General features: G+C 51.2%; 1 protein-coding gene across 1 annotated transcript in view; it reads left to right on the top strand.

Annotated features, from left to right (window-relative positions):
- The window catches only part of NKD1 (naked cuticle homolog 1 (Drosophila)), an 85,794-nt gene that overhangs the window by 1,087 nt on the left and 72,265 nt on the right, over positions 1-12,442 (top strand). Inside the window, exons 3-4 of the mRNA XM_011946630.1 lie at positions 7-39; positions 702-835. Coding sequence (XP_011802020.1) covers positions 7-39; positions 702-835 — 167 coding nt within the window. The remainder of the gene's footprint in view (positions 1-6; positions 40-701; positions 836-12,442) is intronic.

Below are 12,442 nucleotides of genomic sequence, written 5' to 3'. Positions count from 1 at the left end.
CTGCAGCCGCCGTGTGCAAGCGCAGGGAGAGCCCGGAAGGTAGGGGCGCGCGGGGTGCAGACCTCGGGGATGGACGCGGGGGACACCGCGGCCGCAGCAGAACGGCCCAGCCCGCCAGGTCTTATGACCAGGGCCACCCCCAAGCCCCAGTTCCGGCCACCGGCCCCCCAAGCCCGCTCCCGGAGCAGCCTTCGCGCCCCCTCCTCTGTCCCTTCTACCCGCTCCCCGCGGTTCTGCGCTCCCACCGCTGACCCTCAGCCCCTCCCCCTCCCGCGTCCCTGCCCTCGGCTCCCAGGGCGCCCTCTCCTCAGACCCCCGAGCGCCTCTCCGCAAGACCCTGCCCCCTCTTCCTGCCCCCCGGCGCCTTCTCTCGTATCCTGGCTCCTGCACCTACTGCGGCCCCTCTCCTGACCCCCAGCCCTCTCCTCCGCAGTCCTGGCCACCAGCGCTCCCTGGTCTGGTCCCCAAACTCGTCCTCCAGGGGTACTGCTCACCCCTCTTGCCCTCTTCTGTCTCCTCGCTCCTGGGGCTTCGCTGAACCCCCCTTTACTTACCCGCGTCCCTCTCTTGGCTCCTGCCTCAGCCTCCTGGCTCCCATGCCGTGACCCTTCGCCTCCCGCCGCGCCTCCTCCTTCCCTCCGCGGGGATAAGTTTTGGTCCCCGGAGCCAGACTCAGGGGCTTCATGTCGTCCCCGCCCCAGGTGACAGCTTCGCCGTGAGCGCTGCCTGGGCTCGGAAGGGCATCGAGGAGTGGATCGGGAGACAGCGCTGCCCGGGCGGTGTCTCGGGACCCCGACAGCTGCGGTTGGCTGGCACCATAGGCCGAGGCACCCGGGTATGATTCCCCACCCTGCCCCACCTCCTGGCGTCCTTTCAGCCTCAGAGATGGGTCCCCAAACCCATGCACCCCAACTTTGAGCACTTTCCTGCACAGCTTCTGGGTCTAAAAATCTCTTCTCAGCTGCCCCCTGCCCCACCAACGCGACCCTCTTCCCGCATGCCTTGGAGAACCTTGAAGTGCCCAGCTGGAGGCAGAGGGCTGCCTGGGGGAAAGGTCCTAGGTGGGGAGGTGGTGAAGGTCCAGTTGATGGGGAAGCATGTCTGTACCGGAGGGATGTGGGGGCCTGCTCTGACTTCTACCTTGTTTCTGCCACCAACATTCAAAGGTGGAGGTGGAGTAGGGGCTAGGGAGAGGGTGGTATTGGGGTGTCTGGGTGGAGGGCAGAGCTGTGCTAGCCCCAGGATCTGAGTATGTTCTGATTATCTGTGGCATTCATCAGTGCCACCCGTACAGGAACCCCAGTAGAGCAGGCGGCCCTCTGGGTGCAGACCTGGGGGGACTGAGACCTGGCAGACCCCTTACTTGGCACATGAGAGAGATGGCCTCATTCTACTGTAGCCTGGGCACAGCCCTGAGCCTTCACCCCATGGGTCCCTGAGGCTGGAGTTCCTGGAGGAGCACTAAGTGTCATAGGGATGAGTGAGTCCAGCCCCAGCTCCTGGCCTGGGACTTGGCGTTCACAGATGTCCTGTGAGCTCCAGAACTCTGCACGGGGCTTTCAGGCGGTCTGCGTGGAACTCGCGCAAGCCTAGGATCAAAGGATGAATCAACTTTTTGATGTGACATTTAATTTTTTTTTTTTTTTTAACTTAGAGGGGGAATAGACTGAGTCTCAGGTCTGGTTAGTTCTTTGGTCTTATCCATGGGCTGGGGAGAGGCCAGTGGAGACTTCAGATGTGTGTGTATTTGGGTGGTGGGACCTGGCAGCCCGCTTGCAGTGCTGGTGTCGGGAGGTGGACCTGTGGATAAAGTCAGTTCCTGTGTGTGGATGAAATAACCTCTGGGCCTGGGAGAAGCTCCCCTATCCTCCTCCACCACCATTGCTTAGCTGGGGGCTTCTCTGTCTTCTGTTGGCTTGGTTGGACTTGGAGCTGCTGTCCCCTAGTAAAGGTCAAATCTTGGTGGGTGGGGGGCACTGCAGTTGAGGCCCTTTAAAAACAGAACTACAAACCTTCCCTTCTTCTGCCCTTTCTAGTTTTTGATCTACTTATTTATTTAAAGACCAACGAAAATGGTCTAATTTAGCCGTATGAACAAATACGTTTGCAGCTCCAGACAGAGGCCCACTGAGTGGATTTCCATTAATCAAGTTTTGGGTTTTTTCAGCCTGTTTATTTTTACAAAGTATTCCTGCAGAATGACATTTATTTGCAGTCCCTCCTTTTTCTTTTTTTTCTGAACTGCCAGGCAGCTTGCTCCATGCTAGAGGGAAAACTTGAAATACAACGAGGGCTTACTTCAATTGACTTTTATCTTCAAAGCCATAACAAATGTTACCCGCATGTTTTTGGTGGGTCTCCTTGGCATCCAGTCTGGGAGGATGGGAGGGAGGAGGAAAGAGGGAGAGGAAAACAAAAGTCTGTCGTTTTTAATTAAATAGTAGTGTTCCCAGCGAGAGGAATGCAGGCCAGTAAAAGTTACCATTGGGGGAAGTGAGGGAGGATGGGGAGGGGGCCCCAGCTTAAGTCTGTGGCTTTGGTGAAGTCACGGAATTCTGTTGCCTGGTTTCTTCCCCTAGCTGAGGACAGCATGGGATGGTGCCTGTCCCCCTCCCTCCCTCGCCCCCTCTCTCAGAGAAACGCTGAGAGGTCATTAATGTTTGTTCAAAGTACTTTTGAAGATGTGAGGCTCAGAGCCGTTGGCGTGACATGTGTCAGGTGGTTGGAGGGTGGGCCCCAGCCATCAAAGAAGTTAAGCAGGGGGCCAGCCTGTGTCTCCTTGGGAGTTATTCTTGCTGCTGGGGACCCAGATGCCTGGGTTTTCACCAACCTTGGCCCCAGATAGCCCAGCCAGTGTGTCTGCAGAGGTAGTGATAAGGAGTCAGACCTTCAGGGGGAGTCCAGGGTGTGGAACAGCCCTCCAGGCGTCCTCCAGGTGATTTCAGGTGGTACCTGGGTGAACATTTTAAATCTTAATAGTTATCTTTTTTTTTTTTTTAACCAGAAAAAAAAATAGCTAGGACATCAAACCCATGATTTTGCAGATATTATTGCTTAGGATGAAGCTAAGTTAAAAAAGAGTCTAATGTGAAGTCGATTCAGAGAAAAATATTAAGTACAAGTGGTCAAAATTGTGAATGTGGGAACAGAATGCCCAAAGTTTGGGAAGCACTGAGATACTGAACAGGACAGCAGTGGCAACTCTCAGGCTAGTTCATTTCCCCAATTCCCTGTGGTGCCGAAGGGGTAGCTGGTAGGTTCTTCCATGATATTATCAGGATGTAGGAGGGCGTGGTCTGCAAAGTCTGCTGGTTTCCAAGGGCTGGCAGAGGTCCTCCCACCAACCCCAATCCTGTTTTGGGGCTAGTCTCTGCCTCCAGTCCTTTATGTGGCCTGTCAACTAAGTGGCTGGAGACACAGTGGCTCATCCAACTAGTATTACTGTTATTGCAATAATAACTAGTATTTATTAAGTGCCTATATGTGTCAAGCACTTTGCTTACATTATCTTAATCCTCCCCATAACCTTGTAGTGTTGACAGCCCGCTGGTGTGGACTGTGTGTTTCTCCCTTTCTGGAGCAGTTTCTAGGAGAAGCCATGTGTAGAGAAGCCCTGTGCCAGGGCATCCGCCTGGAGGGTGCTGCGTACAAAACTCCCAGAGAGGGGGTGCTTCGAGATGAGCCAGTCGTGGGGCAGGCAGAAGCAGGATGGCCCCTGTTTGCCCTCTTCCTTCCTGACGGGATCTGATAAACTTGAGAAATGTCCCAGATGAGACCAAGTTACACACAGGGTCCTGAGATGTGAAAGGGTGACCATGCTGGCATTAAACTAAGCCTGCCCTCTTAAATACAGAAATAAATGAGGTCAGGCTCTGTCCTAGTTATTTGTCACCTGTGCAAACCATTTTACCGTTGTATACCTTAATTAGCTCATCTGTAAAATGGGTATAATATTTTCGTCCCTGGCGGGTTATGATGGGATTATAACTGTTGAACCTGGGAAGGAAGTTAACCTACTGGGAGATTGACTGAAGGCATTTGTAGGGTTGGAGATGGGGGCCTACAAACAGGGAGTGATAGGGCTGGGATAAGAGCACCAGAGGCTCTCTGCCTCCCCTACTCTCATGGCAGGCTCACTTGGAGGGCCGCAGGCCAAGGGCTGGGCTTTTGCCCTTTCCATGGGGGCATGAGCAAGTCCAAGGGAATATGGGCTCATAGGAGAAAAGGAATGAGAAATGGGAGGCACACGACCACTGTGGAAGAGAAGCAATAAACTGACCAGCACACACACCAGAGAACACTGTGTTAAACAGAATTAGAAAGCAAAATAAGCATCATAAACTCAGAGAACGGAGGATGCTGGAAACATGAAGCAGCAACAGGCAGTTAGAGAAGAAAACCAATTGGAAACACTGGGTGTGGAAAATAGATTGGATAAGTGAAAAAGCTTAATAGATTGATTAAATAGTGCAGGGGACTCATATCAGGCGGGAGACACTTGGTGAAGACCTGTGTGCCTCTGTATACACTCACAGGCCGATTGTGAATATGTACAACCAGATTTAAAACAATCTCCTCCCCACGGCCCCGACTGGCCCTTTTGTTCTTTTACAGCAGAGCTGCCTGAAGAAATAGGCTGAGAGCCATGGTGCAGGCAAGCCCGCCTCTGGATCGAAGGCAGCTGCCAGGCAGTTTGGTAATTTGACTGGGGGCACCTAGTGCATTTGGATATTTGGAGAAGATGAGGAGGGTGCAGACTTACTTGGAGCCCATGGGGACATGTGGGGTTGGGTGATGAGATTGGAGGCTGGCCCAGCTGTTGCCCGAGCGCCGGATTCCAAGGGAATTACCCTTGAATGATACCAGTTGGCACAATTAAAAGGCCCCATGTCTTTACCATATGGAAAGTGTTAGGCTTCTTTACGTGGTTTCAAAGCTATGTGCTGGGAGTGGGCTTGACATTTGAGGTAGAGCATAAATTAAATATTTGGTGTTTCAGAATTAAAAGATGATTTGCTTTAAGGCTGGAGAAGGACTCAGGGTGGAGGTGTTTGGGCTTTGCTCACTGGCATTTTCGAGTTCTCCAGGGAGGGTCCCCTCTGCTCACGGGCACCAGGGCCAGCTGCCTGGCCCAGCCTGGGCACTGTCTTTCCTCCTGGGGGGTAGGAAGCAGAGGCTGGGAGACCTTGGGCTGGGCAGAGTGCCGGGGACTGGGGGGAACTTCTGGTTTTCCATAGGTCCCACAGGATGGGTGGGTGGCGGCCATGGGTGTCATCTTCTTAGTGCTTTAATGGGTCTTTGTGATGTGGTCTCTGGTAGAGGCTTCGAGAGTGTCTTGTCCTCACTTTGAGACTTTTCTTCTTGGGGAAGGAGGCCGGATGCCCCTGACCCTGACTATGCATGCCTTCTGTTCTCTAGAGCCCAGGAGCACCCTCTTCATTCACATTTTTGTAGGAAACCTGGGGGGAATCAAATCCAGGAGGCACCTGCTATGGGTCCTGCAAGGTCCTAGAACTCAGGGGACATTTCCTCTGCTCGCCCAGTGGGGATGTTGGAAGGTAGGGACGGACGGATCGATGGACAGTGTTGCTGTTTGTACCAGGAAGCTCAGATACACTCTGGGATCAAACTGTCCCCGTGAGGGCATGAAACATCAAGGCTGAACTGTCAGCAGCAAAAAAAGAAGAAATAAATGAAGACACCCTCCCTGCCTCCTTTTTCCCCAGCTCCTCTTCCCTGGTCAGCTTCTTCCCTTTAATTCCTGCTTCCAAATTCCATCTTTTCCCAGGTCCTCCTGTCTGGAGTGGAAGGGTAGAACCAGGCCTTTTCTTTCAGGCACTCAGCTTAATGAATTAATATAAATTGTTATCAATAATTCTTTGTTTATTATTTTTTTTAGAGACATAGTTTCACTCTGCCATCCAGGCTAGGGTGCAGTGGCATCATCATAGCTCACTGCAGCCTCACAGTGATCCTCCTGCCTCAGCCTCCCGAGTAGCTGGGACTACAGGTGCACGCCACTGTGTCTGGCTAATTTATTTTTATTTTTTCATAGCGATTGGGTCTCGCTTTGTTGCCCAGGCTGGATTGAACTCCTGGCCTCAAACCATCCTCCCACATCAACCTCCCAAAGTGCTAGGATTACACATGTGAGCCACCATACTTGGCCTTGTTATTAATTGTGAATTAATAAGTCCCTAACTGGGCCAGGCTCTGGGAATACAGTGGAGAATAAGAGAGACGTGGTTCCTGCCCTCCTGCGGCTTCCAGTCCGATGAAGGGGACAAAGCAGCAGTGAGCACCCAGGCCCACTCCGCGGACTACACAGAGGCACTCTGGCAGGGAGGGGGCAGGACGGGCCACTGAGGCTGAGGAAAGAGGAGGAAGGAGTTGGAGGTTGGGGGAAGAGCTGACCAAGGTCCCAGGCTCAAGCTGCCCTTGTAAGATGGGGTGGGGGATTGCCAGGAGGCTTCTGTGTGGAATCAAGTGGGTACTCAAGAAGGGAATGTAGCCTCCAAGTGGCTCTGCAGCCTGTGGGAACTGGAAGTCGTTCCTGGCACTGTCTGTGGAAAGCCTTGCATGTTGGTGGCTCCTGGCACATCTGAGTTACCTGTCTGTCCCTCTGGACAGGTATGTCGGGTGGAGCAGGGCAGGCAGTCAGCGTGCTGCCCCTGTGTCACCGACAGGTCCTTGGGGGCGCAACCCAACCTATTTCGGTGGGTGGCCCTGCTGTCGTGTTAGGGAGGAGGCTAGCCGCAGGACTGGAAGCCCAGTTGTCAGGGCTATGGGGGACCTGTGGGGTGGGATTGCTGCTCAAGAAGGAGGCACTTCAGGGACCAGGGAACAAGAGGGAGTGACCGGCAAACCGCAGAGAGAGCTCATCATGCCCCAGAGCTGCAGTGCGCCTGTGCCTATGGAAAGAGGGTCCCCCATGTGGGCTGAGCAGGGCTGTCCGAGACAGGATGTGCAGTCCCCTGGCATGGTGAGCCAGGTGCCCTGGAATCCTTTTAGCTCAGGGGTCCTTCAGCCTCGCCCCATGGCTGTGAATCACAACATGCTTGGATTTAGACGCTTTTGGATTTTTCACATCATTTGTTGGATTCCAAACCAGGCACTTCTGGCTGCCTCCCTGCCTTCCCTCTCTCTTGCCCACTCACACGTGTTCTTTTTGCCACTCTTGTCTCTCACAGACATTCTTTCTCTTCCTCTCCCTCCCCACCTCCCTTCCCCCTCCTCCTCCTCCTCCTCCTCCTCCCCACCCCCCGAGGAAGGAAAAATGTTCAGTCTCTCACAAACAAAATATCTGCCATTCCGTCGGTGGGAGAACTGAGGCAGGAGCCCAGAATATCCTGGAAGGAACGCCAGCGAGAGTTGAAGGCCTCAGTTGTTGAATCTGGAAGGAGGACTTTGATGTCACCCTGCTCCGTTTATCCTGGGAAGCTTCCCGCTGCTTCATGGCTTCGACTCTCCACGTGAAGGATGGCCGAGCTCCTCCAGGGGCTGGAGGCAAGCCTGAGCAGCCCCTAAAGGGCAGCCTGGTGATGCTGTGCTCCTGCCAAGCCCAGGTGGGGTGGAGAACCTTCTCTAAACAAGCACTTCCAGAGACATAAGTAATTCTTTGATAGCTTCCTGGGAAGGCAAAAGGGAGCTGTTTAGCCATGTGGGCACCAGTCGTGGGACTCTGGGAGGAAAGCCTCAGGTCTCCGCACTGAAGTCATCCCCAGCCTCAGAGTGGTGGCGGCTTGGCCCACCGGGGTGGGTCCTGGATGTGTTTGTTTAGAGGGCTCTGAGGCATGGGTCTGGGCTTCGCTTTCCTTACTTGTTAAGTCACATGGGCTGTGGCATGTGTGTGTGGCCTTGTGTGTGGCTGATGCCTTTCAGAGGACACCAGGGTATTGACAGGGCTTCACATTGGTGTGGCCTCAGCCAAAGACTCCCTGCCTGGGCTTCAGATTCTCCAGCTGAGAAGTAGAATAAAATCATGGTAATTTAGCACTGTCTATTGAGTGCATTCATTCATTCATTCATGCATCTGCAGTAGGGTTTTTTTTTTTTTTTTAAATTTAGAGACAGGGACTCACTATGTTGCCCAGGCTGGTCTTGAACTCCTGGCCTCAAATGATCCTCCTGCCTTGGCCTCCCAAAGTGCTGGGATTTCAGGTGTGAGCCACTGTGCCCAGTCCTATATATATTTTTTAACTTTTATTTTAGGTTCAGGGTACATGTACAGGTTTGTTATATGGGTAAATTGTGTGTCATGGGAGGTTCGTGTGCAGGTTATTTCATCCCCCAGGTAATAAGCACAGTACCCAATAGGTAGTTTTAGATCTTCAGCCTCCTCCCACCCCGCACCCTCCAGTAGGCCCCCGTGTCTCTTGCAGCAGGCATTGAGTACCTGCTTTAGGCCATGGACACCTAGAAATGCTTGGTACCTAGAGTGAAGGCCTTGATTTCATGGAACTTACCATCTCATAGGAAAACAGAAATATTTTCATAAACAAGTTGTGCAATTTAAGTTGTGATATGTGCCTCCAAAAAGTACTGGATGTTTTGAGAACATGTACCAGGGGTCAGAACTCATCTGGGGTGTTATTCATTCCACAAATATTTGACTGCTTTCTCTATCCCATGTGCTGTGCTTAGGGTGTTGTGGAAATTGTGAGGACTAGGACATAGTTCTTGCCTCTGTGAGAGTGGAACTAAGCTCTCCCCATTGCCTTTCATCAATTTTTCTTCTCTTATTGCATTGGTTAGAATCTCTCATACTCTGTTTAACAACTACCAAGTATGATACTTTTTGTTTAAGAAAGCTTCCTTCAACTCCTGGCTTTCTGAGCTTTGTAAAATCAGGAATAATTATTGAATTTTGTCACATGCTGTTGGGATGCAGATGGAATGGATCATTCTTTGCTAACGTGGTGTGTGATTTGTATGCTTGATTTACATTGCTAGATTTCCTAGTGCAACCTTCTTGGCCCTCCAAAATTCTTTGTCATGATAGATTATTTTTTTAAATGTGACCGCATTTGATAGGCTAATATTTCACTTTGGATCTTTGCATGAAGTACTCAGTGCAAGTTAACTGTTAAACTATAAAACCATAAGGGGAGCACAGGGCTGTGGAGGTTGGGGAGGGTGTTTTTGGAGGAGGTGGGCATGTGAGTAGGGATTTGAAGAGTGGTAAGACTGAGATCAGGGGTTAGAAACTTAAGGACCTACAGGGGCCAGAGAGGTCATAGGAATGAATGCCACAGGCTCAGTGGGAGACATCTGAGAGGGGTGGGAACCGGGGTGCCCCCTGGGGAACACACACCCTGCCTCAAGGGGGCAGTGCCACTCAACCCCAGCCAATCACTGCCATGTGGGAATATGACCCTGGTGTTGCCACATGGGCTGATCATTAAGAAAATCCAGCTGTCTGGATTTTTATGTGAAACGTTTCCAATTTAAAAAATTATTGTTAACCAATTAAAATTTTTAGAAAACACTTTTTTTGGGTGACTCAGACGACTGGATTTGGCCTGTAGTACCCTGGCTTGTGTTTGCTGATTTAGACCTTTAAGATTCTGATGGTGGTGGTGGTAGAGAAGTAGTATGTTAGTGATAAAAGGACACACGAGTGAGTATCATATGCACTAAACATTGTGCCTAATACATAATGCATTCTCCTGTAGAATCCTCACAACTGCCTTAGGTATTATTCCACTGTCACATAGATGAGGAGGCCGGCCCAGCAAGTTAGAGTCACTAGCCCAGCCAGGGAGAGCTGGACTCAGGCTGCATCCAAGGCAGAGAGTGCAGGCCAAGCAAAGCCTCAGTGCCAGGAAGCTGTGCACAGTATATTTCAGTCTGGTGGGAGAGCAATGTGGGAGGCACAGGAAGGGTAAGTAAAGATGTGGGCTGGGATGGGAGGCCGAGATGGGCGGATCACCTGAGGTCAGGAGTTCGAGACCAGCCTGGCCAACATGATGAAACCCTGCCTCTACTGAAAATACAAAAAAAAAAAAAAAAAAAAAAAAGCTGGGCATGGTACAGTCACCTGTAATCCCAGCTACCTGGGAGGCCGAGGCAGGAGAATTGCTTGAACCTGGGAGATGGAGGTTGCAGTGAGCCAAGATCATGCCATTGCACTCCAGCCTGGGTGACAAGAGTGATACTCTGTCTCAAACAAACAAACAAACAAACAAAAGATGTGGGCTGGGAGACTTTATGCTGAAGACCAGCATGTGCCCATAGAAGGTGCCAGAGGTGTGCTTAGAACTTACAGAATCAGACTTCCTGGGTCTGAGTCCCAGCTGCATCTCTCCCCAGCACGGTGGGGCCAAGTGATGGCTCATCTCTGATTCTCAGTTTTCACATCTGTGGAATGGGTAGAGTAATGGTTCCTACCTCATGGAGTTGTTTTAAGGGTAGAAATGGGTTCATTTCAGCAAGTTAAAGAATAAAGAAGATGTCACCCCTTCTCTCGCAGCTTGCCAATGTTGTTTGCTAGTGATCACCCGGATGTGTGCTAAGTGTGGTACCAGTGTGCTAAGTGCGGTGAAGGAAAAGGATGGGGAAAGAAAATAAGGGAGGATTCTACTTTGGATTAGGGAGTGATGCGTAAGTTGTTAAGACCCAAAAAATAAATAGGAAATAGCTAGGTGATGAAGGGTTTATTAAAAGTATTACAGGCAGAGGGCATGGAATGTGCAAAGGCCAGGAGGCATGCAGGGTTGGTACACAGAGAAAGTCTTCAGCTGCCTTCTCGGTGTCTGGCTTGGAACCACATTCCAGTCTCTGAGGTGTAACGGCAGAACTCTGTGGTGCACTGGTGGGGAGTGGGCAATGCCTGCTGACCTGAGTGGTACCACCGTATGTTGCATCCCATCATGAGGCCTTGTCTCCTCGCTGCAAGTCTTCCATGAAGTGTTACTGGTGTCTGTACTCCAGCTTTCTGGTCAGATTGGACGAGGTAGGGAGGAGAACCTCTCAGTTACAAGAAATAGTGTCACCCTGGAGCGGATTGGCTGGCTTGCTGGGCTGCCCAAGCCTGCTGGCCTTGAGCATAGAGCTGGGGCCCTGGGGAGGGGGGAGGCAGAGCATAAAAGGACCCTGTTAGCAGGATGGGGCTGTCTTCCCTCAGGCCACAGCCTTGCTAATGGGCTCAGGCCGGAGGATGTTTTCCTAACTTCAGAAGGCTGTGTGGGCTGGTGGGCCCCTCACTCAGAGGCCTTGGCTTGCGGTGGCTCCACTGAGTGGGTTTGGGGGTGCTGGTGTGTGGTGCCATGCTCATTCCATGCCTGGTTTCCAGAGGGAGCCTTGTTCCAGGACAGTTTTTGACCCTGACTTTGTTGTTTTACCCTTCTTTCCCCCTTCAAAGGCAAAAAGATGATTGAAGAGAACTACTATAATCCAGGAACAAAGTTGCCTTTTCAGCGGGCACTGGGGACTTTCTCTGCTTGCTCCCTGCCCTGGAAAGTCCAAAGGTACCCACTGCCTCAGCTGGTCCTAGGTACGTGCCTGCTTTCTCAGTGGCTGCAGGCTCAATGTGCCCGTGAGCTGCCCACTGTGTGCATAGCCCCGTGCTGAGCCTGGGAGCAGCAGCCCGAGGAGGAGGCGGTAACAGTGTAGCTGCTGCTTGCTGCATGTCTGCTGTGTGCCAGGCTCCGGGCCAAGCATTGTTCATAGTGCTGGCTTCTCAGAGCACAGTTATGAGGCAGCTGTTATTATTATGCCCATCTTACCCATAGGGAAACTGAGGCTTTAGAGAAGTCAACCACCTTGCCCAAGGCCCCTTGACTTGGAAGTGGAATCTTGCTTCAGCAAGATTCAAATTCAGATCAGTGTGATTTTAGAGCCATCTTAAATCAGTTTAGGTGAGTTTTTTTTTTTTTTCCCAACTGTATGTCTCAGCCCCATTCATTGTTCATGACATCAATTTAGTGACCAAAAGGAAATAGAAAAGAGTAAAAATATGAGAAAACATTATATATAGTAAGAGTAAATGTTGTTTTGTGTAATTTTTTGTTCTAGTTAAAAAAAATGTATACACACACTTCATATACACCTATACCCAAACCCATATACATATATCTGTATCTATCTATATCTATCTATCTACAGCAGAGGCACATTGTAAAATATAATTCTTACTATAGGTCATAATCAGAGTGTTAGAAAAACACTGGTGTGGGTCACTGGTGCAGGCCCTGAGCCTGAATGCCTGGTTTTGAGCCCTGGCTGTGCTTCTCACTAGCAGTGTGACCTAGGGCAACTTTCCTGACCTCTCTGTGCTTTCCGAGCTGTTTGGTTTGTTGACTTTTGGGCCTGGGTCAGTGTTCCCAAGGATGCTGTGGGTGCTTGCTGCTGGCTCACTCCCTTTACTTGGGGAATGAAGGGGATGAGCAGTCCCATGGAGGGGCCCCATGGCTTCTCCCCTGAGAAGCCAACAGCAGCAGCT

The sequence above is a fragment of the Colobus angolensis genome, unplaced genomic scaffold, assembly GCF_000951035.1.
Source record: "Colobus angolensis palliatus isolate OR3802 unplaced genomic scaffold, Cang.pa_1.0 Scaffold251, whole genome shotgun sequence".
NCBI classification, from domain to species: domain Eukaryota; kingdom Metazoa; phylum Chordata; class Mammalia; order Primates; family Cercopithecidae; genus Colobus; species Colobus angolensis.
The sequence above is the reverse complement of the archived record's forward strand: the minus strand, read 5'-3'. Positions and strand labels throughout refer to the sequence as shown.